The 27,908-nt window shown below is 40.8% G+C and overlaps 1 protein-coding gene across 1 annotated transcript; it reads right to left on the reverse strand.

Moving 5' to 3' along the window:
- Positions 1 to 1,125: 1,125 nt before the first annotated feature.
- LOC134652283 (uncharacterized) lies at positions 1,126 to 27,848 on the reverse strand. Its single transcript, XM_063507454.1, has 5 exons — positions 27,766 to 27,848; positions 7,571 to 7,676; positions 2,387 to 2,494; positions 1,442 to 1,601; positions 1,126 to 1,334 (listed from the first exon to the last, which is right to left on the reverse strand). Exons 1-5 carry the CDS (start codon positions 27,846 to 27,848, stop codon positions 1,126 to 1,128), a joined length of 666 nt encoding a protein of 221 aa, XP_063363524.1.
- Positions 27,849 to 27,908: the final 60 nt, after the last annotated feature.

A 27,908-nucleotide genomic window follows, 5' to 3' on the forward strand; every position in this document is an offset into this window, starting at 1 on the left:
AAAATAGCTGGGTGGCCATAAGTATTTCTACATTAACGAATTTGTTTAAAATTGTCATTTTGGGCAAAGTTTCCCCTGGTGGCAAAGTTGGCTATAATGACGGTTCTCAATTCGGCTTTATTTTTTTTAATGTTTGTCTGTCCGCTGTCCGTCCGTCTGTCACCAGGCTGTATCTCACGAACCGTGATAGCTAGACAGTTGAAATTTTCACACATGATGTATTTCTGTTGCCGCTATAACAACAAATACTAAAAACAGAATAAAATAAAGATTTAAGTGGGGCTCCCATACAACAAATGTGATTTTTGACCGAAGTTAAGCAAACGTCGGGCGGGGTCAGTACTTGGATGGGTGACCGTTTTTTTGCTTATTTTGCTCTATTTTTCGTTGATGGTGGGGAACCCTCCGTGCGCGAGTCTGACTCGCACTTGGCTGGTTTTTATTTTTTCAAAAGTTTTCTAAGTAGGTACTTTATTTCACGAATTATTGTTAAATATGTAACTGACAGTGTATGATTCATACCAATAAAAATCTATCTATCTATCTATTGGAATTCCTGTATTCTAGAGGCGTTTCAAGGCCGCAACGGGTCTCTTGTTGATTAAATTTCGCTTATCGTTTCGTTATGAATGAGGGTGCAGTGGTCCCCCGCATACTTGAGGGTGGAAACGAGAAATAAAATAGGTAAAATAAAATAGTATTTCATTTATTTTAGACCAACGAAGGACCAGTGTACCTATTTAATAAAAAATAATATAGGTACATATACAAATTTCATTGAGTAGGTATCTAATGTTAAGAATTAGAAAGTTAGTAATGTTACTTTTTCACTATTGTATACAGGAGAGAAAACTGTCATCAGCTCCCGTTTTCGCCTAGCAGTTTTCGGCCACTGCGACTGCTTTCTACCGCTGAGAGCTAGCCAATCTTAGCAGCAAATGTGCGGCCACACTCACTGCAGGTCAGCACCCCTCCGACGTAATTATATATGTTATGGCCACATCAGGTCTGGCCTTTAGTCGTCACGCTTAATTAGCGTGTCGATTTGTATGCGTCGCCCGGCTTCAAATTCAGGCACCTGCGTGTGCACAATCAATATGCCATGCGGCCGGGCGGCCGGCCGGGTCAGACGCGGTCGGCTAGGTACTGGATGAGGCGCCGAGAATCAGGTGTGGTCGTCGTCGTGGTGGTGGTGGTGGTGGGGGTGGTGCAGCGCTCCGTGGTGCACCGCGGGCATAACGGGCACGGCGTCGTCGTCGGTGGCGGCGGTGTCCCTGTCGTCGTGAATAGTTTCCTCTTTTCGCTCATCACGTATACGATACAGTAGAACATAACTGGAAATGGATAAAATATCAGGGTTCAGTTGGGAACATAGAGTACTGAAACCCTTGGAAGCAAGTGACGGGGCACTGATCACGCATCGTGCGAGTGAGACACTAACACAAGTAGAAGAGAATGGCGACGGTGGCGAAGACGGCGCGCAGGGGCTGTATGTTGAGCGCCCACACGGCCCCCGTGAGCACCACGTACATGGTGACCAGCATCACGGGCACGTACACGCACGAGTACCAGATCCAGATGTCGTACAGCCACTCGTCCTCCTGCAACACGAGAACCACAAGACAGGTGCAGGCGGGAACGTCTGCGCGGCCGGCCTACGATCGCCATGCGCACTAGCACGCGTGGCGAACGAAGCAGGGACCGGACCGGTTACCATTAAAAGGGTAAATAGAGTTGTTTTTAAAAACCCTATCAATTCGGCAAGCATATCATTGTCTTACCCAATCGAAAATCTAACCCCAATTTAATACAGTTAATTCGGGTAAGCCCTAACCAAAACCAAAAACCCTTTATTAAGGTTTCCATATGAAGGGGTTTTCTTATGCAATCGAGCTATTTTAATTTCTGTGACTAATACTTTCGGCTGATTATTGCAGCAACATGCAAGCTGGCATGGCTGCCGGTAGGTACTATATAAGTATGGCGGCGCGAGCGAGCCTACAGCCTACACACACAAATATCAGACTTTATGCATTAGCCGTAGCGCTTACGCCTTTGACCAAGACGTTGTGTTCGTTCTATCGTTGTGTTTTGCCGGGCGGGCCTAAGTAGAAAAGAGACGGGAAAAGGGTTACCCTATTATATGGTAAGTGGTAAATATTTCAGGCTAAACTACCCTGTCTTACACCCTATTCGACTTGGAAACCACATAGAATATGGTTAACCCTATATAAAATGGTTTCCATAACGATAGGGTAACCATTGCATGACCTCTGGGTAACCATTAAAATAGGGTTACCTTATCAAAAAAAGGGGTTTCCCGGTCCTTGGAACGAAGACTCCTCGCCAATATCAACTATCTCTGAAGCTGACCATACTACGTTACCAGTATGGCTCCAAATATGAGTCCCAGGCCGACGATGCTCCAGAAGGCCGTGAACATCCCGAGCCGCCGGTACATGAGCAGGTGCGGGATGTGGCACAGCGAGTGCACCTGCGACACACACATTTATACAAACACACATGAGCGTCCGGCCAAGCAGGGAGACTAGCCGCAGGAAACGAAACGAAAGATAAATGGAAATAATAGAGTTTCGTTTTCCGCAAACGATTGTCAATGTCATCTTGGCAAGGCCTTCCGCATGGTCACTGATCAGACCAGGCCGAAATACTCTAACTAAAGCTTTAGGCCGCGGGCTGGACGAGAGTCGAGAGCGGCGCGCGACGTGTCGAGTGTGGCTGATTATGTTCATTGTACGTTCAGTATATTACGTATGTTTCATTAAAACCGCCCAAGTGCGAGTCTGACTCGCGTTTCAAGGGTTCCGTACATTACCCAATTTTTAACAATGTATTTTTTATATGTGAAACGTGAGTGAATTGCCTGTAAAAAACCCGTAGGGGTCGGATCAAAAACTAGGTAATTAGTCCGACGCACGCTTGACTGCACATTTCTAATAGGTTTTCCTGTCATCTATAGGTAAAGAACTATTTTGTTTATTTTTTTCAAAATTTTAGACCCAGGAGTTTCGGAGATAAAGGGGGGAATGATCATTTTTTGCCTATTTTCTTGAATTACTACTCCTAAACTAAACTGTTTATCCTAAAATTATAAAAATAATATATTTGAGATTTTCTTTTCACAATGAGCTCTTTCATTTGATATGTAACACGATATAGCTTGAAAAACTTCATTTTTTAATTTTCTCATTAGGGGTCATCGATTAATTACGTCACACGAATTTCTAGGTTTTTTGACCCCTCCCCCTCCTTGTCACACTTGGTCACATTTGGCAAACCCCTCCCCCCTAGTGTGACGTCACATTTTTTCTACGAAATCGCCAAACCGTAAGTACCTAAGTATTTATTAATATTTTTAACCGACTTCCAAATCTAAAAGGAGGAGGTTATCAATTCAGTTGTATGTTTTTTTTTTTATTTTTTTTTTTTTTTTTATGTTTTTTACTCCATATCTCCGTCATTGCTGGACCGATTTTGAATTTTTTTTTTATTGCATGTATATGCTTACAGATTGGTCCCGTTTTTGTCAAAGCCCAGTTCTGATGATGGGATCCATGAGGAATCGAGGGAACTCCTCAAATCTTAAAGGCATACATATAGTGATTTTTGTATTTTTATCAACAAATCAAGCATATACATTCAAAAAAGTGACATTTGATGAAGTGGAACTGCTGATGATGATCAGAACTATTCAGAACGGAACTCTTCAACGACGCATAGTACACGTTTGACGATTTGTCCTCTTCGTTATGTTTGTCAAGCAAGTTAAGTTTTTAAGCCACATTTTTGTCAAGCTCGAGTTCTGATGATGGAATCCATGAGGAATCGAGGGAACTCCTCAAATCTTAAAGGCATGCATTTAGAGATTTTTGTATTTTCATCAGAAAATCGAGCATTTTCATTAAAAACTGTCGCATTTGATGCAGTGGAACTGCTGATGATGATCAGAACAGAACTCTTCAACGACGCATAGTTCACGTTTGGCGATTTGTCCTCTTCGTTATGTTTGTTAAGCAAGTTAAGTTTTTAAGCCACATTTTTGCCAAGCTCGAGTTCTGATGATTTCCATCATGTGGCCACGAGGAATCGAAGGAACTACTCCAATCTTAAAGGCATACGTATAGAGATTTTTGTATTTTCATCAGAAAATCGAGCATTTTCATTAAAAACTGTCGCATTTGATGAAGTGGAACTGCTGATGATGATCATAACGGAACCCTTCAACGACGCATAGCTCGCATTTGGCGATTTGTCCTTTTCGTTATGTTTGTTAAGCAAGTTAGGTTTTTAGGCACATTTATGTCAATCTCAAGTCCTGAACATGGGATCCATGAGGAATAGAGGGAACTTCTAAAATCTTAAAGGCATACATATAGAATTTTATATATTTTCATCAGAAAATCAAGTATTTACATTACAAACTGTGGCATTTGATGAAGTGGAACTGCTGATGATGATCAGAACAGAACTCTTCAACGACGCATAGTTCACGTTTGGCGATTTGTCCTCTTCGTTATGTTTGTTAAGCAAGTTAAGTTTTTAAGCCACATTTTTGTCAAGCTCGAGTTCTGATGATTCCCATCATGTGGTCACGAGGAATCGAAGGAACTACTCCAATCTTAAAGGCATACGTATAGAGATTTTTGTATTTTCATCAGAAAATCGAGCATTTTCATTAAAAACTGTTGCATTTGATGAAGTGGAACTGCTGATGATAATCATAACGGAACTCTTCAACGACGCATAGCTCGCATTTGGCGATTTGTCCTTTTCGTTATGTTTGTTAAGCAAGTTAGGTTTTTAGGCACATTTATGTCAATCTCAAGTCCTGAACATGGGATCCATGAGGAATAGAGGGAACTTCTAAAATCTTAAAGGCATACGTATAGAATTTTATATATTTTCATCAGAAAATCAAGCATTTACATTACAAACTGTGGCATTTGATGAAGTGGAACTGCTGATGATGATCAGAACAGAACTTCAACGACGCATAGTACACGTTTTGTGATTTTGAATTTCGATTTTGACTTGGACTGGGCCCCGGACTCCGGACTCGGACTCGTACTCGGACTCGGACTCGGATCCGGACACGGACCCGGACCTTGACCCGGAAAATCACTATGGTACCTAAACTAAATATACCACTATGATTACCATAAAATGTATACATATTACCAAATAAAGTATAAGCGCCGTTAAGTGGGTCCAGGCTAGTAGTTAGAGAAGTCGGTTTTTTTCTATTAAAGATTATATCAAAATATTTTTGACGATATAAATATTAGTAATTTTATAACCCAAAACTGAACCTATAACCTAAAAGAAAATTAAACGAATAAAAACGATTATCGTTTTAAAAACTTGTTATTTAAACGTACAGCTAATAAAATAATTTAAATAAATTTTCGTCAATACCGGGATCCCGGGATCCCGGTATTGATGAAGACAGTTTCGGTATTAATACCGGTATTGTGAGAAGTCCGGTATTTGGAAGCCCTAGTAGGTATACCGATAGCATTGCCACCTAGCGGGTCCAGTTGGTTTTTCGAACCATCCAACAATAAAACCTTCTCCAGAATGTAGCAAACACTTCTGAAAACCGCATCAAAATCGGTTCAGTCATACGCGAGATAATCACTAACAAACATACGGGTCAAACTGAGAACCTCAATTTTTTAAAGGCGGTTAGAAAAAAGTTGATTGACCCACCTAGTGTACGTAACTCTGCAACATAGGCACACGACGACAAATCGGTCAACGAAAACAAAGTGTGCCTATGTTGCACCAAACCTGAATTCCACTAGGTACAGCCAGGGTTCAGCATCAGTTTTATCTCGGGTACTGCTCTTCCAAGTGCTCATCAAGATGTGATGGATGACCAAAATAGCGTGGGCCTATGTTGCACCAAACCTGAGTTCCACTATGTACAGCCAGGGTTCAGCATCAGCTCTATCTTGGGTACTGCTCTCCCAAGTGCTCATCAAGATATGACGGATGACCGAAATAGCGTGTACCTATGTTGCACCAAACCTGAGATCCACTAGGTACATCCAGGGTTCAGCATCAGCTCAGATCTATATATACTAAAACCTTCTCCAGAATGTAACAAACACTTTTCTGAAAACCGCATCAAAATCGGTTCAGCCGAACGCGAGATAATCGCGAACAAATATACATACATACGGGTCAAACTGAGAACCTCCTTTTTTAGGGTTCTGTAGCCAAATGGCAAAAAACGGAACCCTTATAGATTCGTCATGTCTGTCTGTCCGTCTGTCTGTCCGTACGTATGTCACAGCCACTTTTCTCCGAAACTATAAGAACTATACTGTTGAAACTTGGTAAGTAGATGTATTCTGTGAACCGCATTAAGATTTTCATACAAAAATAGAAAAAAAAACAATAAATTTTGGGGGTTCCCCATACTTAGAACTGAAACTCAAAATTTTTTTTTTCATCAAACCCATACGTGTGTGGTATCTATGGATAGGTCTTCAAAAATGATATTGAGGTTTCTAATATAATTTTTTTTTAAACTGAATAGTTTGCGCGAGAGACGCTTCGAAAGTGGTAAAATGTGTGTGCCCCCCCCGTAACTTCAAAAATAAGAGAATTATAAAACTAAAAAATAAACATAGTAAACATAAACATAAAACATAGTAATTTCAATCGGGACGAGGGTTTCAAGATCTCATCCACATGGAATCCAGTCATTAGTAAATGTAAGCGTAAACGAATATCGACAGTCGATAAATCGAATATCGTTAGTGTTGTGTGTCGACAGAGTAACATCCCTAGTGCGCAAAACGTTCAAGCGGATAAACAAGTGCGGGTAGTTCGAAAAACTCGCGCGGTTAGACGATGCTGATGTCAACTTAAGCCAGTCTTCTCCGAGACCACGGGGACAACGCCGTCCTCGAAACGTCGGAGGTAAATCTTAAAACTTAGATACGCGATTAAGTCCCGTTGTATAATTTAATAGTATAGTTCTTATAGTTTCGGAGAAAAGTGACTGTGACATACACGGACAGACGGACAGACAGACAGACAGACATGACGAATCTATAAGGGTTCCGTTTTTTGCCATTTGGCTACGGAACCCTACAAAAGGGCGCGCATGGCTAGCAGGCGCCTCTATCGGTCAAATTCGGCAATACAAGCGTCATTCGTTCATTTCATTTTGTTTGACTGGTAAATACTGGTAATGTTGGCTAAACTTAATCACAAAGTATTTTGCATTTTGAAATGAATATTAAAAATGCAAAATACATCTCGAAAAGTATTTCAAATAAAATACAAAATGTTTTTTACTAAAAGGCATTTAAATGCAAAATACAAAATATTTCAAATAAATCGCATCTCTGATGTTAACGGCCGGTTTTCATCACTTATCGATAGAGTGATTTTTGAGAAAGGTGTATAATTAGTTAACCCGTGCGAAGCCGGGTCGGGTCGCTATAGTACTATTGAACAATACTCGTAGGAATTAGGATTAAATACCCAGGTGAGCTAGTAGGTAGGTATATAACAAGTGGTAGGTAGTGCGTACTATGCTGACGGTGCCCACGAAGATGGTGGCGCCGGGCTTGGCGATGGAGAAGGGCGGGTGGAAGTACCAGTCCAGCGTCCAGTCGCGGTCCGAGCTCTGGTTGCTCCTGTTCAATGTGGGGTTGCCGTGTAAGTACAGAGATTAAGATGAAAGTGTAACAACCGTGTGAAATTATTTTTTCACCTCAGCAGCTCGAACAAGGGTACTTTGCTACTTAAAAACAGTGAGCAAAATCGCATTTTGCTCACTGAGTGAGACAAAATGAGCAAAATGCGATTTTGCTCACTGTTTTTAAGTAGCAAAGTACCCTTGTTCGAGCTGCTGAGGTGAAAACTTAATTTTTGGTATATCTTAAGAAAACATGAGTGAATAGAGGTAAGTGATGAAGAAGGAATACATTTTTCGGGTTCTCTAATATGTTCTCACTGCTGAGGTGAAAAGTTTTGTGAACTACACGAGATCAAAGTTATTTACATCTCGTGCGCTTTTGAGTCCCTTACTACGCTCAAGATTCTAAATTAGATTCACTCGCTACGCTCGTGAATATTTGTACCTAATTAACTAATATTACCTTCGAGCAACACCGGGACGGAGTCGACATTCGCACTGTTTCCCCTCTGCGGAAGCACATGCCCAACTGGGCATGCACACAATTAGCGCGGCGAGTGTCGTGACTCGTCCGTGCACAAAAAGAGATCGAGGCATGCAAGATTAGTCTTAGAAGTATGTAATTTTCTATGTATTTGTGTCGTCATTACAGATTGGATTTTGTATTTAGCGAGTGAGAAGTGCGACTGTGTGCACGTTTCCCCCCCGCAATAGGTAAATGGCAGAAAGATTTGTACTGTAAGGTATCGCTTGGGCTCCTCCTTCCCTTCCGACGTGTCGGACGGAAGCCGGTGTTGCTCGAAGAACTATACTCAAGGACAAATTTAGAGGAACGCAAAAAAAGGGTTTAATTACTGGACTGGATTACAGCGCCACAGAATAAGTAATATTATTCCTTCGTGCGCGAGTCCGACTTCGCACTTGGCCGGTTTTTTTCGTGTTTAATGTTTAATGGCTCCTCTATACGATGGGCCAACGCCGGCCACTCCAAGGGACGCATTTATGCGTTAGAGGGAGCAAGTGATATTGCTATCTCATTCTACCGCATGGCTGCGTCCCTTGGAGTGGCCGGCGTTGGCCCATCGTATAGAGGAGCCATAAAATAACACTTGCACCGCCTGGGCTATCAAAATCGCCGCCAACTTAGCTTCGTCTAACTCTATCTATAGTAAGTAGGTACTGTATTTTTTATCAGAACAATACTTCTCAGGAACAACTCAATTCCCTCGTGATGCATATGTCGTAGTCAGATCGTATTATCCGCCGTATTACATTACATTTACGGCTAGCCGTTTTCAAAAACAGGGGCGTTTTGAAATGCGGCGGTTCGACGATTAGCCGGCGGATTGTCATTGCGAATATTGCGATATTACGTTCTTCAATAAGGCGGCCTACGTTTAGCCGCATCGTATCTACTATTTAGATTGTAGAGTGACCAGTTCTTTCGGTCGCCTACGTAACCGGAGTTTGACAATGTTTGCAATTTAATTTATTTTTACCATGGTCCCACCGCACTGCATGTGTTTCTTTTCCAAAACATTTCCTTCACAACTTAAATAGACGGAGCCCCGCTTTGCGGTGCTCCTATTTCTGGGCGGTTTGACCTTCGGGCATCTGAAGCTACCTAACGAACCTAACCTACTTACCTACCTACGCTTTTTTCCCCAAAGTGTAATGTTTTCACGGACGTCTCACTAAATCAATAGGTAGGTAGGTAGGTTAGGTTCGTTAGGTAGCTTCAGATGCCCGAAGGGCAAACGGCTCAGAAATAGGAGCCCCGCTTCCAGCGGGGCTCCGTCTAGTTAACTTGCGATGGAAATGTTTTTGAAAAGAAACAGTCCGACGAACTCCAGATTTGATGGACACCCCAGCGTTTTTCATAGTTTGTTGTTATGTCAGGCAGCGCCACGAGTGTTAAAAATGGGAACTAAAAAACTGTCAAAGCGGCGGCTAATGGCTCGCTGTATTACATTACGGCTAGCCGTGTTGAAGAACGTATGGCGCCCAATACATTCCGGCGGATTCTCATTCAGCCGCATTCAATCCGGCTAATCGTAGAACCGTCGCATTTCAAAACGCCCCAGAGGGCCTACCGCGAACCACGTTCGACGTGTTACCTCCCTGTCACACTTACGTACGAATTTACAAGTGCGACAGAGAGGCAACACGTCGAACGTGGTTCGCGGTAGGCGCTCTGTTTTTGAAAACGGCTAGCCGTAATGTAATACGGCGGATTATAATTATACGTACAATAATTCTGGTCAACTTTACTGCCCCACCTGCGATAGAGTTTTTAAAAGTAAGTTCGGCTTTGCCAGCCATATCAGAGCTCACGCTCGTAATTAGCTAGGGTCGCCGTTGCCGATTACGGCATGGATAACTATATACTCGGAATAATAAACCAACAGGAACCGCCATTAACAGGCGTTCCCCTCTGCCAAAAGTCGGCGGCCGCCGGTCAAGGAGGTTATATAAAACTAGTTGCCATACGTCATACGCCATTCAGCAAACGTCAGTCTAAGCGGAATGTTAGGAGCAGAAAATGCCGAATTGTAGCGTTTTCTCCTGTAAAAACCGATCGGACACATCTAGCGTACTTAAAGAACACGTTTCTTTTCATATGTAAGTACTATTACATGTAAATATTATCAAATAGTGCACTAATTTAGCAAAAAACTAAAAAACATTGTCAGTCTGAAAGTGATACCACTTCATGGTACTAGATCTAATTTAGGGTAATATTTAAAGAAGACTTTCTAAATATTCATTAGCAGGGGTCGGACAAAAAGTGCGGATGACGTCAATCCACTTATAGGATGATTTCAAATAGTATTTTTGATTTTCATAAACAATTATCACTTATCATTTATCAACCTCTTTATTAAACGATATCGCCACTTGAAATGAGTAAGTACGTTTTTGACTGACACATTGTCAATCAGATGAACAATAAATTGACTTCGTTATTGTTTAGCTATTGTATCTTCACGATTATATTTAGCTAAAATGTATATTTACTAATGTATAAGAAAACGCTCTAAAATGTCATCTGTACTCGAATATTGTGGCAATTTTCCGTTTTTGGAGGTACGTGACAAACACGTATACTGCTCTTGCTGTAATCAAGATATACCAACGAAGAAATTTATTTTATTCACTACATCACCCTACCACCTGTATTATTAATTCCATGGATTTATTTACGATTATTTTGTTACTTCATTAATACTACTTTGTTACTACATGTCACACGGAAGTTTAAATACAAACTCAAACATCATCCTGTGTGCAAGATTACGTCATTTTTACGTCATCGGCTCTTTTTGTCCGACCCCTGTTCATTAGGTATACCTAACTTCTAATTTGCGTTGCTTGTTATTATATAATTTATATAACACATTATTTTTCTATAACACCTTATTTTTATATCAACATAATCCATTCAAAGAAATAAATAGTATAAATCATAAGTAACGTGATATTACCGATCTGGTCATTGTGCTAGTTTCCGTCCATGCTCTAGTGTCTAGTTTTCGTCCACATGACAAAATAAATAAAAAATAGCAAATTAAATATCAAATATGTTATTTGCTAATCAGCAAATAACATATTCATATTCTGTATTTTGCCAAATAGGTACATTTCTTATGTAGATAGATACTCGTATATTGTCTCGACATTAAGGATTGCTTTAAGGTGGTTCGACTAGGTTACTCAAAGCTTAACCCTCGCTAGATGGTGCCACTTTCGCAAAATTTCATGTTTAATTTTTTTATGGAATGGTCTTGGTATTTGTATACTTAAAACTATGTTTAGCGAACTCTTTAAGTAAATATTGAACTATTAATATAAACATTGAATACTTCATTGTGCAAAAACCACCCTTTAAAGTCGACGGAGTGTTGCTGTCATGCTTTTTCCTACTATAACTCACACATGCAAGCAGTGTTTCCGTGATGCTTATAGTAGACAATTTCACACAACGTAAGTATACTGCAATAGCGTTACGGTATGTTCGTGGAAATACGTGCAAGAGGATTGGGGTTCAAGACTGGTGCGAGTAGGTAATTTCTTTTTGTTTATTTTTGTCCTTTTTGTGTTATCTTACCTTTAAACGAGCAATTATTATATATATATTTATTTATATATTTGGATGATATCAGAAACGGCTCTAACGATTTCGATGAAATTTGCTATAAGGGGTTTGATCTCTTAGCTAGGTCTGATCTGTGAAAAAACGCGCATTTTTGGGTTTTTATATATTTTCTGAGCTTTGGTCGGTCTCCCAGATATTCAATCTCTTCTTCCTCGCATGGGGTCCGCTTGGCAACTAATCCCAGAATTGGCATGGGCACTAGTTTTTACGAAAGCGACTGCCCTGACCTTCCAACCCAGAGAGTAAACTTATTGGGATTAGTCCGGTTTCCTCACATTGGTTTCTTTCACCGAAAAATAGGTATCGGTATATAAATAGGTTCCGGTAAATAGGTATCAAATGATATTTCGTACAAAAGTTCCGAAAAATCATTGGTACGACGGTACGAGCCGGGGTTAGAACCCGCGACCTCCGGATTGCAAGTCGCACGCTCTTTCCGCTAGGCCACCAGCGCTTCCCCCAGATATTCAGTATCATCATCATCACTATCACTACATAGTATAAAACAAAGTCGCTTTTCTGTCTGTCTGTCTGTATGCTTAGATCTTTAAAAGTACGCAACGGATTTTGATGCGGTTTTTTTTAATAGATAGAGTGATTCAAGAGGAAGGTTTATCTATAATTGGTTAACCCGTGCGAAGCCGGGGCGGGTAGCTATTATCAATAAAATACATTATCAACGTTTTCAAAAAAAAAATCAATACCTGATTTTCACAGATTATGATCTTTTTGGGTTCTTCCAACTCAGAATCACTAGCATATTCTTGTTGAATCCTGAAGCTAATATAAAAACTATGTCCCAAATATTTCTATAGAAGTTTTAGTTTCCGCTACGTCACGCAGGCTGGGAAACATTTTTGATACTAAAACCTGACGTGATGACCGACATTTTAGGATATCTTTTTATGCTAGGATGGAGAATACCTACTGACGATTCTTAGTAGAAAAGCCCAAGGAAGTCCAGTTTGTAAGTGTCAGGTATCAGTTTTTTTAAAGCGCTAATAGTTTGTTCTACAAGTAAAGCAATCCCTTACTGCCCAGCCTCTAATAAAGTAGTAGGTAATTGTAAAATAAAATAAAAGGAAATCATTTTTTTTTTAATTCAAGTACCTACAGTACATTTTTTTATATTTGTTATCCGTAGTAGTCCCTGTACCTGAAAGAAATATAATATCATGAATCATGATAGAAAAAAATATTAGGAAGAAAGATGATGCAACAATATGGATTCTAATAAAGTTATAATTTACATACCTGGTAGCAGTGTTGGCCGTAATGTGTAATTCTAATTAACAATTAATCATTTCCATTAACCATTAAATCCGCAATTAGTCAATTGCATTACGCATCAATTTAAATTAAGTTAATTAGAATTTAATTTTGAGACGTTTAATTACATTGATTGTCAATCTAAATTAACGTTTAATGCAATTAAATCAATTTTTTCATAAACTAATAATTAATGTTACTATTGCTTAGAAACTTGGAGCTAGGTATTAAAATTAAAAATAAGCATATGAATACAAGCTTCAGTGAATTATCAGGTCGTGATATTTTAAAATGAGACAGCAAAATGACCCTGAAACCTGGCAGTAGGTACCTACTGGAACTCAGGTTTGGTGCAACATAGACACACGCCGTTTAGGCTATTCGACTCGTCACAATGAGCACTTGGGAGAGCAATACCCAAGATGGAAGTGATGCTGAACCTTGGCTGTACCTAGTGGAACTCAGGTTTGGTGCAACATAGACACACGCCGTTTTGGTCATCCGACTCGTCTTGATGAGCACTTGGGAGAGCAGTACCCAAGATAGAGCTGATGCTGAACCCTGGCAGTACCTAATGGAACTCAGGATTGGTGCAACATAGACAAACGCCGTTTTAGTCATCCGACTCGTCTTGATGAGCACTTGGGAGAGCAGTACCCAAGATAGAGCTGATGCTGAACCCTGGCAGTACCTAATGGAACTCAGGTTTGGTGCAACATAGACAAACGCCGTTTTGGTCATCCGACTCGTCTTGATGAGCACTTGGGAGAGCAGTATCCAAGATAGAGCTGATGCTGAACCCTGGCAGTACCTAATGGAACTCAGGTTTGGTGTAACATAGACAAACGCCGGTTTGGTCATCCGACTCGTCTTGATGAGCACTTGGGAGAGCAGTACCCAAGATAGAGCTGATGCTGAACCCTGGCAGTACCTAATGGAACTCAGGTTTGGTGCAACATAGACAAACGCCGTTTTGGTCATCCGACTCGTCTTGATGAGCACTTGGGAGAGCAGTACCCAAGATAGAGCTGATGCTGAACCCTGGCAGTACCTAGTGGAACTCAGGTTTGGTGCAACATAGACACACGCCGTTTTGGTCATCCGACTCGTCTTGATGAGCACTTGGGAGAGCAGTACCCAAGATTGAGCTGATGCTGAACCCTGGCAGTACCTAATGGAACTCAGGTTTGGTGCAACATAGACAAACGCCGTTTTGGTCATCCGACTCGTCTTGATGAGCACTTGGGAGAGCAGTGCCCAAGATAGAGCTGATGCTAAACCCTGGCAGTACCTAATGGAACTCGGGTCTGGTGCAAAATAGACAAACGCCGTTTTGGTCATCCGACTCGTCTTGATGAGCACTTGGGAGAGCAGTACCCAAGATAGAGCTGATGCTGAACCCTGGCAGTACCTAGTGGAACTCAGGTTTGGTGCAACATAGACAAACGCCGTTTTAGTCATCCGACTCGTCTTGATGAGCACTTGGGAGAGCAGTACCCAAGATAGAGCTGATGCTGAACCCTGGCAGTACCTAATGGAACTCAGGCTTTGTGCAACATAGACAAACGCCGTTTTGGTCATCCGACTCGTCTTGATGAGCACTTGGGAGAGCAGTACCCAAGATAGAGCTGATGCTGAACCCTGGCTGTACTTAGTGGAACTCAGGTTTGGTGCAACATAGACAAACGCCGTTTTGGTCATCCGACTCGTCTTAATGAGCACTTGGGAGAGCAGTACCCAAGATAGAGCTAATGCTGAACCCTGGCTGTACCTAGTGGAACTCAGGTTTGGTGCAACATAGACAAACGCCGTTTTGGTCATCCGTCACATCTTGACGAGCACTTGGGAGAGCAGTACCCAAGATAGAGCTGATGCTGAACCCTGACGGATGACCTAAATAGCGTGGGCCTATGTTGCACCAAACCTGAGTTCCACTAGGTATAGCCAGGGTTCAGCATCAGCTCTATCTTGGGTACTGCTCTCCCAAGTGCTCGTCAAGATGTGACGGATGACCAAAACGGCGTTTGTCTATGTTGCACCAAACCTGAGTTCCACTAGGTACAGCCAGGGTTCAGCATTAGCTCTATCTTGGGTACTGCTCTCCCAAGTGCTCATTAAGACGAGTCGGATGACCAAAACGGCGTTTGTCTATGTTGCACCAAACCTGAGTTCCACTAAGTACAGCCAGGGTTCAGCATCAGCTCTATCTTGGGTACTGCTCTCCCAAGTGCTCATCAAGACGAGTCGGATGACCAAAACGGCGTTTGTCTATGTTGCACCAAATCTGAGTTCCATTAGGTACTGCCAGGGTTCAGCATCAGCTCAATCTTGGGTACTGCTCTCCCAAGCGCTCATCAAGACGAGTCGGATGACCAAAACGGCGTTTGTCTATGTTGCACCAGACCTGAGTTCCATTAGGTACTGCCAGGGTTTAGCATCAGCTCTATCTTGGGCACTGCTCTCCCAAGTGCTCATCAAGACGAGTCGGATGACCAAAACGGCGTTTGTCTATGTTGCACCAAACCTGAGTTCCATTAGGTACTGCCAGGGTTCAGCATCAGCTCAATCTTGGGTACTGCTCTCCCAAGTGCTCATCAAGACGAGTCGGATGACCAAAACGGCGTGTGTCTATGTTGCACCAAACCTGAGTTCCACTAGGTACTGCCAGGGTTCAGCATCAGCTCTATCTTGGGTACTGCTCTCCCAAGTGCTCATCAAGACGAGTCGGATGACCAAAACGGCGTTTGTCTACGTTGCACCAAACCTGAGTTCCATTAGGTACTGCCAGGGTTCAGCATCAGCTCTATCTTGGGTACTGCTCTCCCAAGTGCTCATCAAGACGAGTCGGATGACCAAACCGGCGTTTGTCTATGTTACACCAAACCTGAGTTCCATTAGGTACTGCCAGGGTTCAGCATCAGCTCTATCTTGGATACTGCTCTCCCAAGTGCTCATCAAGACAAGTCGGATGACCGAAACGGCGTTTGTCTATGTTGCACCAAACCTGAGTTCCATTAGGTACTGCCAGGGTTCAGCATCAGCTCTATCTTGGGTACTGCTCTCCCAAGTGCTCATCAAGACGAGTCGGATGACTAAAACGGCGTTTGTCTATGTTGCACCAAACCTGAGTTCCATTAGGTACTGCCAGGGTTCAGCATCAGCTCTATCTTGGGTACTGCTCTCCCAAGTGCTCATCAAGACGAGTCGGATGACCAAAACGGCGTGTGTCTATGTTGCACCAAACCTGAGTTCCACTAGGTACAGCCAAGGTTCAGCATCAGCTCCATCTTGGGTACTGCTCTCCCAAGTGCTCATTGTGACGAGTCGAATAGCCTAAACGGCGTGTGTCTATGTTGCACCAAACCTGAGTTCCACTAGGTACAGCCAGGGTTCAGCATCAGCTCCATCTTGGGTACTGCTCTCCCAAGTGCTCATTGTGACGAGTCGAATAGCCTAAACGGCGTGTGTGTATGTTGCACCAAACCTGAATTCCACTAGGTACACCCAGGGTTCAGCATCAGCTCTATCTTGGGTACTGGTCTCCCAAGTGCTCATCAAGACGAGTCGGATGACCAAACGGCGTGTTTCTATGTTGCACCAAACCTGAGGTCCACTAGCTAGATAAAAATTACGGGCGCCTTTATAAAATTACGATATATTTTTGTTAATTGATAATTATCAATAATATTTTTAATTGTCATTAAAAATTGATTTAATTTTTAATGGTTTGTGAAGCATTAACCATTAATTCTTTTTAATTTTTAATGGTTCGAAATAAATTAATATTAATGCAAATTGATGTTAATGCGAATTGACAATTAATTTTCCTTCAATGGTTAATGGTTAATTCGAATTAACCTTTTCAATGGTTAATTTTTAATGGTAATTGGGATTAACGTTCGGCCAACACTGCCTGGTAGTAATTAGTAATAATTGTGTTTTTCATTCATAGACAAAATTCCATTATTTTCAACCACAGGAAATTTTATACATTTCTTTTTTATTGCTGTGAGGATGTCCTGATTGTAAAAATCAAAAAGATTAGGTAGAGTATAATTTCTAATTATCTTTGTAAAAATTAAACGAATACGCTTAGCCCATACTTAATCCATCGATTTTTGAAAATAAGAAAAATTAAATAAAAATAAAAAACACAACACGAAATTTAGGTGTAAAAAAAAATACAAAAAGTTATGTCCCAGCATACAATGACTGGGGTTTGAACCGGGAACCTTCCGTTTGTAAGCAAAAAAGCGACTGTTTACAAAACGCGCCATGATAGTTCTTAGCTAAGCTGACGAACTTCGGGTACTTATTCAACAAAATCGGGTAGTGCAACAAAATTGCGCTAAACATGACGGCACTTCAAATTCGCGCCGTGGTCAGCCCGGCAACGTCGGAAATGGTATGGCAACGTCGCAAATGTATCCGTACACGACATTTGTGACGCACACATACGTAAAATTGATGAAAAGTTAACTATGATTTTTGCATGATTTCTGTATGAAACATTGTTTTCCTATTCATTTAGCAAAAATGAATAAAAAAAGAATATGAAAAGAAGATAAATGCGGAAATATTTATGTAGTAATAGTGTGTAGTTACTTAATGAAAGTCGATTGAATTTTGTATGAAAATCGAACCACCTTAAGTCCAAATTTTTGCAGCAATGTAGATTTATATTCAATTTCTTCAAGTGGACGAAAACTAACACACCTACCCTACTACTGTTTGAAAATTCATTTTTCTCTTAGTTTCTATCGTATATTTTTTATTTTACATGTCCAATATTTGTATTGTATTTTATTTATTTTAAGGTATTTACTGCCGTCATTTTCCATAAATAGGAACTTTTAATTTATTACTCTGGTACACTGACCATCCAGCCTCTAGACATAGCATAGTCGCGCTATCCCCTCTGCCACACATACGGTAGCGTTACTCCATCTTCGAGTCACGCCTACACCGCTTACTTCAGTCGGCGGACCGGGCTCGGTGTAGAAACTTCGGTAGCTCGAAGAAGTTTTTGCTATCAAAAATGCATTATTGTTGTGTCAAATTGTGTGGCAAGAACACTAAAAACTCTGGTGTACAAAAAAATGGCATTTCATTTCACAGGTAAGCCGATTTTTTAGAGATTTGGATAAAAAAATATTTTAATTTAAGCGTCTCATCAAATTTGACAGCGCTTGAAACTCGATGACGTCTTTTAAGAAAGTCTCTTTCTATCGCGCTGCATCCGTATACATCCTTTCTTGTCTTTTATTACGTGACATTCCTAAGCCCAAACTAGTGATGTCCATATCCATAGAATGTGATTGTTTACTATTGATAAGGTAATTCAATTCAAATCGCATAGGTATTTGCGAAAAATTCACTATAAAACAAATAAATAATATGAGAAGTACACTTACGGTCAGGTACCAATTTTCCCTTGAACATAACCGATATTGTCAATTCAGCACTACATAGGTACTCGTATTACTTTTAGCGATTATAAAAACATTGCAAAAATTAATCACAAGACCAATTTTATACAAAAACACACGGTTGCAATTTAAAATGCATTATTTTGATTCCATTTTTGTTGAGAATAGTGGGCGCCGGTTTAACTTTTTAATTTTTGCTTTTTTTCTGTGTACGACTGCCAACATGGCAATGATACTTGAACATTCGGCCAAATAATTTAAACCTCATTTAGTTAGATTGTGTTAAATAACATTTCATTTACATAATAACAAATCAATATTTGATTTAAACCATGTAATAACTCTTAATAGAATTATACAGGATGTTTTTAATGGGTGGGTATAGTAGGATACCGCGAATACAGGGTGGATTTTCTTTTTGGCTCAGTGAGGGCAGCTACCAGATCCCGTACTGCTACGAGAAAACGGTCTTAAGAGACCTTCCCTCGATTTTAAATTAATGAAGATTGGCATTTACAGATTTTGGAAAAAACATACAGGATACGAGAAAAAGGTCATTTTTGACAAACTTTTTTTTATGCCAATCGATCCCATTCCTATTGAGGATCAAAAGCTTGTATGGGAGCAAAAAAAAATTTCATGCTAGAAAAGCCACAAATCGAGGAAAACTTTTCCCATAATATTTGAATGAAAATGAAAACTTTTATTTTTCACATGCTACTTTTGTATGCCAATCGATTCCATTCCTATCCAGTATCAATAGTTTCCTAGGGGTCGACTTACGGTAATGTACTAAAAAGCCACAAATTAATAAAAACTTTTTCCATACATTTACTATGGAGAAAATGTGAAATTTATTATGGGAAAAGTTTTCCTCGATTTGTGGCTTTTCTAGCCGGAATTTTTTTTTGCTTCCATACAAGCTTTTGATCCTCAATAGGAATGGGATCTAATTTGAAATCGAGGGAAGGTCTCCTAAGACCGTTTTCTCGTAGCAGTTCGGGATCTGGTAGCTGCCCTCACTGAGCCAAAAAGAAAATCCACCCTGTATATAAAGCCGCAACCCGAGTGATTAATTGACATAATTGCTCTCCCAGAAGGGGGTTCCTGGGGTATTTGACTTTGATACGGTCGTATAGAGGGGGTGGTTTGGTGACTTCCAGAAAAATCCGACTTTTGGTCTACCGGATTATCCGACTTTTGGTCACTAAACGGTGACAGATACGTGGGAGATGCTCGACCAAATGTCATAGAGGGACGCTGACAGTTTCTGAAGCCGCCATTATTTTTTCAAAATGGCGGATTCAAAATGGCGATCATTTTTCAAAATACTCCCAGCGCGCTAAAATTTTGGTCACGAAAACTCGGGGTCACCTAGCTGTATTCCTATGGATTTTTTTTAATAAAACCAATATGGCGGTAAAAATGGCCACTTATTTTTTATGAAAATCTTCAAAGGTGAGAGATAGGTGGGGGGTGCTCGACCAAATGCCATAGAGGGCCCGAGACAACACAAATTGCATTTAAAAAGTTTCAAAATGTACTAACTAACATAAAAACACCTTGTAATACCATGGTTGCAATAAAGAATTATGATTATGATTATGAAAATGGCCGTCTTTTTTTTTTCAAGTTGGTCTGAGCGCGTTGAGATTTGGCATGCGGCGAGCTTGGGGGCCCAAGATTAGTATGTGAATTATTTTTTGAAAACACTCAAAATGGCGGCGGACACGGGCAAAGGAAAATTTCCAAGTAGGTTAAGCGAACCCGAAGGGCGAATATCAGGCTGGGAGGCCGAAGGCTGACCCGCCGAAGGCCCGAAGCCTTCACCCCGACACCCAAGCGTGCAACCCTCAGTAATTTAAAGCGAGGCCGAAGGGCGAGCTGCGTGAAGAAGTGCTTCCAAGCAGGGATGTTGCGAATATCCGCATCCGCATCTCGTCTCGTCTCGCGCTTCTCTAAATCCCATAAGACGCCTTTTTACCAATAGTTTATTTTTAAATTAATTATATAAAGCAGATACACCTGCTAACGAAACCACAACGTTATGGGTTAATGTTTTCGAACGAACGAATCAACATAGCATTCAAAACATGCTTGCATATTATTACTGTTATTACATTATTGACCGTGTTTGACAATGTTATTATTCAACGTGTCACATCACTAGCGCCCGGCAGATATTACTGTCTGACGCCCACGTGTGTTTGAACTAGATATGAGCGCCGCGCCGGCGCGCCGCCGCCGCCGACAAAATTTTCGCGCCGCCGCCGCCGACGCTGCGCTATCGGCGTGGGATCGGCGTGACCTTGGTAGTTACTACTACTTTCAGAATCAGATAATATATTTTTAATCGAGTTTAGATCATTAACGGCGCCACTTTGAATAGTTTATAGGCATTCAAAAGGTATTTTAGGCCCATATAATTCAAAAATATCGAAGGCAAATGCAAACTTATCTGTCTAGTAACCGCGCTACTCGTCTTGGTGAAACGAAATTATTTAATATCAATTTTAACATCAATATGCTTGTAATAAACATACTGATTTCCTTCCATTTATATTCTGGAACGTTCCACATTACAATTTACAGATTGTATATGACACCGTAAGATTGTGAACCCGTTAGTTTATAATCTAACGTAGGTTAGGTTAGGTTAGATTATAATATCCCTACCGTCAGTTTATAATGTAACTAGCTAGACTATAATATGACGAGTGTTTACAATTTTACGGTGACATATATATACACTAGACATATGTCAATCACAATGAAAAAATTAACTTTGATCAACTCTGGCTAACGCCGCTAACGTGAGACTCGAACCCACATCTTTGGATTACCGATCCAATGCATAACTAATTTTGCCAGCTAACCATCCGTCATTTATCGCGAATTTAACCATTGCAAGCATGGTTAAACGTCTTTAAAAGGTATAAAATGGGGTTAATTTTGAGATATTAAATGTTTCCACGTCCAAATGTCCGGCCGTTGGCTTCGCACGGAAGGGCGTCGGAATCGGGTCTCAATTAAAATTCAAGGCCACTGTTCAAATTTCAAGCTTTGCTCTCTCGCAGCTCAATCTTTGGCCTTGCATCGTTCGCATGGAATTAAGCCGCTATCTGAACCTGCAAGTTTTTGGCCCTGTTTGGAGCTCAACTTTCGGCCTGTTTTAAAATGCTTGAGCATTGGTCCTTATCCGATCTTAGCTCCATTGCAGCTCGGCCTTTGGCGTCGCACGAATGCGCCCGCAGGAAAGCTCCATATCTTTAACACTATGGCTTCAGTCTTTATCGGCCTGCACCCTCGCTCTGCTCTCTTGCAGTTCGGCCTCGCACAGAAGCGCGCCGCAATCGGCGCTCCAGGCGTTCGGCCGTCAGTCAAGCTTACACTTGGCGTTCGATTCTTAGCTGTATGCTTGCCTGCAGCCCATCCTCTGGCCTCGCATTGGGAGGCGTCGAAATCAAGTCTTCGGTGTTACATGGAGCTCGGCGTTGGGCCTCACTTTTTGACATAAATCGGTTTTGTTGGGTCGATATTGGTTAATGACGGAGCGGAGCTCGATTTTCTTTGGACTGCCGACAAGACGTTTCCCTGATACAGTCAATCCGCAATTTTTAACTTAGCACAAAGGATAAGGGCCTCGCTAAGATCTTCCGGCTAGAGCCTTGCCAAGATTAAGACCGCCTCTGATGCCGCGCGATACCGCTTATCCACAGTTTATACGATATAAATTTTTTTCGTACCATTATTCAATAAATTATCCTTGAAAATAAAAAATGCGTTTATTTCATAACTTTCTTACAGCAAAAACATGTTTTTCGGTAAAATTTTGGTTTGAATTCTATTTTCATTAATCGAAGGTGTTTCAAGGCCACGCCGCCGATTCGCCGCCGCCGCCGACCAATTTTGACCGGCGCGCCGCCGCCGGCTAAATGCCTATCGGCGCTCATATCTAGTTTGAACGGACCAATCACGGCACGGGACTCGCTCACCTCGTCCCCCGCACCCCTGTATTTTTGGCAGCATCGGTTTCATGAAAGAATTGGCCTAAGTTGAGTCTAGAGGCTGGATGGTCAGTGCTCTGGTATCACTCTACCATAGTTAGCGATGGGACACCATAAAAACCAATATCGATAAAATCTATATGAACATTATAAATATATTGTTATTTTGATTTATTTTTTTAGATTTCCAAAAGATGCAATAAATTTTAAACATAAGTAGTTTTCAGCTTACCAAGCCATCGAAAACCTAAAAATATTGCAATATCAGTCACGTTTTAAAGTTCTAAGAACTGCATAAGTAAGTTTGTAATTCCATATAAATATATGCTATTACAAAGTTACTGTTGCAGTTCCTACAAATAGTAGGTAAAGTAAAGGTACACTACGATGATAACCGACTTGGTTTCAGTGGAGCAGGTTCTTGGTGGAGCATTACATCTCAAAACTTTTTTGTAGTAGAAGCGTTGCGAGACTTGCACCTTTTTAGGGTTCCGTACCAAAAGGGTAAAAACGGGACCCTATTACTAAGACTCCGCTGTCCGTCCGTCCGTCCGTCCGTCTGTCACCAGGCTGTATCTCACGAACCGTGATAGCTAGACAGTTGAAATTTTCACAGATGATGTATTTCTGTTGCCGCTATAACAACAAATACTAAAAGCAGAATAAAATAAAGATTTAAGTGGGGCTCCCATACAACAAACGTGATTTTTGACCAAAGTTAAGCAACGTCGGGCGGGGTCAGTACTTGGATGGGTGACCGTTTTTTTGCTTATTTTGCTCTATTTTTTGTTGATGGTGCGGAACCCTCCGTGCGCGAGTCCGACTCGCACTTGGCCGGTTTTCACATGTAATGTTTTTGATGGTTATAATTGACTAAAGCAGACAGTAAAAATTCAGTCAATAAAATATCGACAATATTATCGACAAGTCCCTCGCACTTTTACGTTTACTTAAAACTGACATCATCTCGTTCACGGACAGGGTTGTCTGTGTTTGTTCTTGTATTTGTGTGAATATAGTTTATGCTAGTGTTTGATAATTTTGTCGTGTGCGTGTGTAGCGACGCATGCAAAAAATGCATTAGTGTTTACATTATTTGTGTGCGTTCCTCGCCCCCCGCGCCGAAAACGGCAGAATTTTTCACATAGAAATTAGTGCGTGTCACCACTCCATATTGGATTATTCCTCCGAGACTATATATATACTCGTAGGTACTAATTACAGGCAAAATGTAGTTGTAGTTGTTGTTGGTTGTTGTTGTAGGTTGTTGTGGTTGTAGTAATAGGTATCATAGTGAACAAATAAATCTTACATAATTGCTACTAAAGGAGCTCCTAGGAACGACACCGGCCGGCTTCTACATCTGCTATTGTTTTATCATCCAGCTCACACAGCTCGAAGTAAGGACTAAGGATTTAGGAAAGGCTTTAAAGAAAACTATTGATTTGTAAGAATGCGGTGCAGAAAACTTAGTAATTTGGTATGACAATTACACTCGCATGACAGGAGCAAGACAGGAGGTGTCGTTCTGCGCAAGTCAAGTGCTGCGCGCCCATCCCATCACAGCGAAAATCTTTATAAGCGGTTTACATTCTCGCGCGAGTAGGGTTTGCACGACGGATCCGAAATGTATGGGAAGGTCCGCGGATCCGGATCCAGATCCGGATAATTTCATACATTTCGGATCCGGATTGCAAACCCTACGCGCGAGCCACGAGCCGAGCCGCGAGCCGCGCCACGAGACGCGAGTGTAAGCGGTGGGCTCGTGGCTCGTCTCGCGGCTCGGCTCGAGCTCGCCTGGTAGTCCGGTGGCCGGCTGCATGAAACAAACCTGATAAAAAAATAGAATATACCTACCCTGTGGAGGTACCTGACATTCCAACGCACTTGGTCGGCCTAGGCTTAACCTGGCAGATTTTGTACAAATGGCAAAAAAGTTGGACAAAAATTCATCAAAAAAAACCTCATCGAAAAATAGAATGAAACTTGTATGATATCTATGGGTCAGGTATCCTAGACTTTGAGGACAGTAAAAAAAAAAGTGGTCAGCCTCACCTTAGCCTGACAGTCCGACCAAATTTATAAAAAAAAATCATAAAAATTTTTTTTATCGAAAAATCGTATGAAACTTGTATGTTATGATAGCTGCCTTTGAAGACAGTAAAAAAAAGTGGTCGGTTAAATCCTGTGTTGGCAGGTTCCTGTGTCCGACCAATTTTGTGGTACCACGTGAGAGCTACAATTTACCTCATCGAAAAATAGAATGAAACAAACGGATTATAATAGCTAAAATAAACCTATTGACGTATATGGCTTGGTCGGCCTCACCTTAGCCTGGCAGTTTTTGCAGTCCGACCAAATTTGTGGTAATACGTGACAGCTACAATTTACCTCATCGAAAAATAGAATGAAACAAACGGATTATAATAGCTAAAATAAACCTGTTGACGTATGTCTTGGTCGGCTTCACCTTAACTTGGCAGTATGTATGTATGATGTAAACACTTTATTGTACATAAAACAGGTTAAGATACAATTACAGTTGCAGTTGCAGTTGGCAGTTGTTACAGTTCGACCACATTTATAAAAAAAACATCAAATAAATCTTATCGAAAAATCGTACGAAACTTGCACTTGCACTTGCAAGCATGTTCGGAAAAGCGGCAATTTTAAAAGTATTGGTCTCAAATTATTTGTTATGTAATTTGATTTCTCGCAAAGCACTTTTATTATTCCAATATTTTATTGATAACACGTGTTAAATAAACAGATAATTGTAGAAATATTAAATTTTCGAGTGTAGGACGAATAAACATATTTTTTAAGCATAAAATAAAAATAAAAAAAACATAATAAATAGATCTCACTGTATCCGAGTGGTGCAAATTTCCATATCAATTGAGATAGTGATTGAGATTTATATTATGACCTAATCATCAAATTTTCGAATTGTGTAGGAAATTTTAATTTACATTAATTTATATCGATTATTTAAAAAAAACTATAGATTGAGCTTACTGTACACAGCTCACAGGAAACTCTCGGGATTTCTTTGTTCCTAATCATGAACTAACTTAAGACATATAATTGATACATTATTTCGACTACATGTATGACTTGGTCTGTATAGTGTTCTAAATATTGACCCTAGGGTCATTAATTTCATGAAGAGCTCAATTACGGTACTGGAGATAATCGTATCGTGGGCATCTGTAAACCCTAAATATTGATTAGAATAATTTTTAAGAAAAAAAAACCGACTTCTATGCGGCCCGGTGAAAGATTATTGTAGATGGTGCGCTATGTAGAAAAGGAAGCATTTCGTTTCTGTAAGGCTCGCAGTTCTAACCTAACTTAACCCACTTTTGTTCGGTTCTGTGAGGATAGCAGTTCAAACCTAACCTAACCCACTTAATGGCGCATGCGGTGCGGTGTACGGGGGTTTGAGCGGGAGGGTTTGGCCTCATCATACTTTATACCTACATTTTATGGTAGGTAATCATAGTGGTTTATTTAGTTTAGGTATCATAGTGGTTTTCCGGGTCAAGGTCCGGGTCTGTGTCCGAGTCCGGGTCCGAGTCCGGGTCTAGTCCAGGTCCGAGTCCGAATCCGAGTCCAGGTCCGGGTCCGGGTCCGAACCGGATCCGGGTACGAGTCCGGATCTGGATCCGAGTCCGGGTCCCAGTCCAAGTCAAAGTCGAAATTCGAAATCACCAAACATGTACTATGCGTCGTTGAAGAGTTCTGTTCTGATCATCATCAGCAGTTCCAGTTCATCAAATGCGACAGTTTTTAATGTAAATACTTTATTTTATGATGAAAATAAAGAAAATTCTATACGTGTGCCTTTAAGATTTGAGGAGTTCCCTCGATTTCTCATGGATCCCATGTTCAGAACTTGAGCTTGACATAAATATGGCTTAAAAACCTAACTTGCTTAACAAACATAACGAAAAGAATAAATCGCCAAACGCGAGCTATGCGTCGTTAAAGAGTTTCGTTCTGGTCATCATCAGCAGTTACACTTCCTCAAATGTTACTTTTTAAATGTATATGCTTGATTTGTTGATTAAAACACAACAATCACTATATGTATGCCTTTAAGATTTGAGGAGTTCCCTCGATTCCTTATGGATCTCATCATCAGAACTCGAGCTTGACAGAAATGTGGCTTAAAAACTAAACTTGCTTAACAAACATAACGAAGAGGACAAATCGCCAAACGTGAACTATGGGTCGTTGAAGAGTTCTGTTCTGATCATCATCAGCAGTTCCACTTCATCAAATGCGACGGTTTTTAATAAAAATGCTTGATTTTCTGATGAAAATACAAAAATCTCTATACGCACGCCTTTAAGATTTGAGGAGTTCCCTCGATTCCTCATGGATCCCATCATCAGAACTCGAGCTTGACAAAAATGTGGCTTAAAAACTTAACTTGCTTAACAAACATAACGAAGAGGACAAATCGCCAAACGTGAACTATGCGTCGTTGAAGAGTTCTGTTCTGATCATCATCAGCAGTTCCACTTCATCAAATGTCACGTTTCTGAATGTATATGCTTGATTTGTTGATAAAAACACAAAAATCACTATATGTATGCCTTTAAGATTTGAGGAGTTCCCTCGATTCCTCATGGATCCCATCATCAGAACTGGGTTTTGACAAAAACGGGACCAATCTGTATGCATATACATACAATCAAAAAAAGAATTTTCAAAATCGGTCCAGTAATGACGGAGATATGGAGTAACAAACATAAAAAAAATAATAATAATAATAAAAAAAAAAACAACCGAATTGATAACCTCCTTCTTTGAGATTTGGAAGTCTGTTAAAAATCTTTCGAAACTGTACGAATTGATGCAAATTTTTTCTTCCCCCGCCTATATAGTCTGTATCACTGACCGCGGCTATACCACTGTCTTGTACTTACCGTAGGTACTCTGTACCTATCTATAATAGAACATCAATACACCGACTGGTCTATGGTTTACGTTTCAAGGTAGTGAAGGAAAAGTAATAATAGTAATAAAACCATTATGGCTCCTCTACACCATTGGCCATGATGGCTAATTGCAGATGATCCTGAATCGCATGGAGGGTTTAATAGCCCATAGTGGCCCATGGTAAAATCGTCGATGATGGAGCGTAATAGCCATTCTGTCGGTTTTCGGGCAAACATAAAATTAAAAGGATGTGGCGGTCATTGTGCGCGTACTTACCCGCATGATGCAATCGTCGCCCAATTCTGTAATGGACCATCATCATCATCACCAGCCGATGGTGTAGACTGTAGAGGAGCCATTAAGACATAACGAAATGACATTTTATTGTTGTTTTAACACTTCCACACATGACCAATGAA

This window comes from Cydia amplana, chromosome 11 (assembly GCF_948474715.1).
Source record: "Cydia amplana chromosome 11, ilCydAmpl1.1, whole genome shotgun sequence".
Lineage (NCBI taxonomy): Eukaryota > Metazoa > Arthropoda > Insecta > Lepidoptera > Tortricidae > Cydia > Cydia amplana.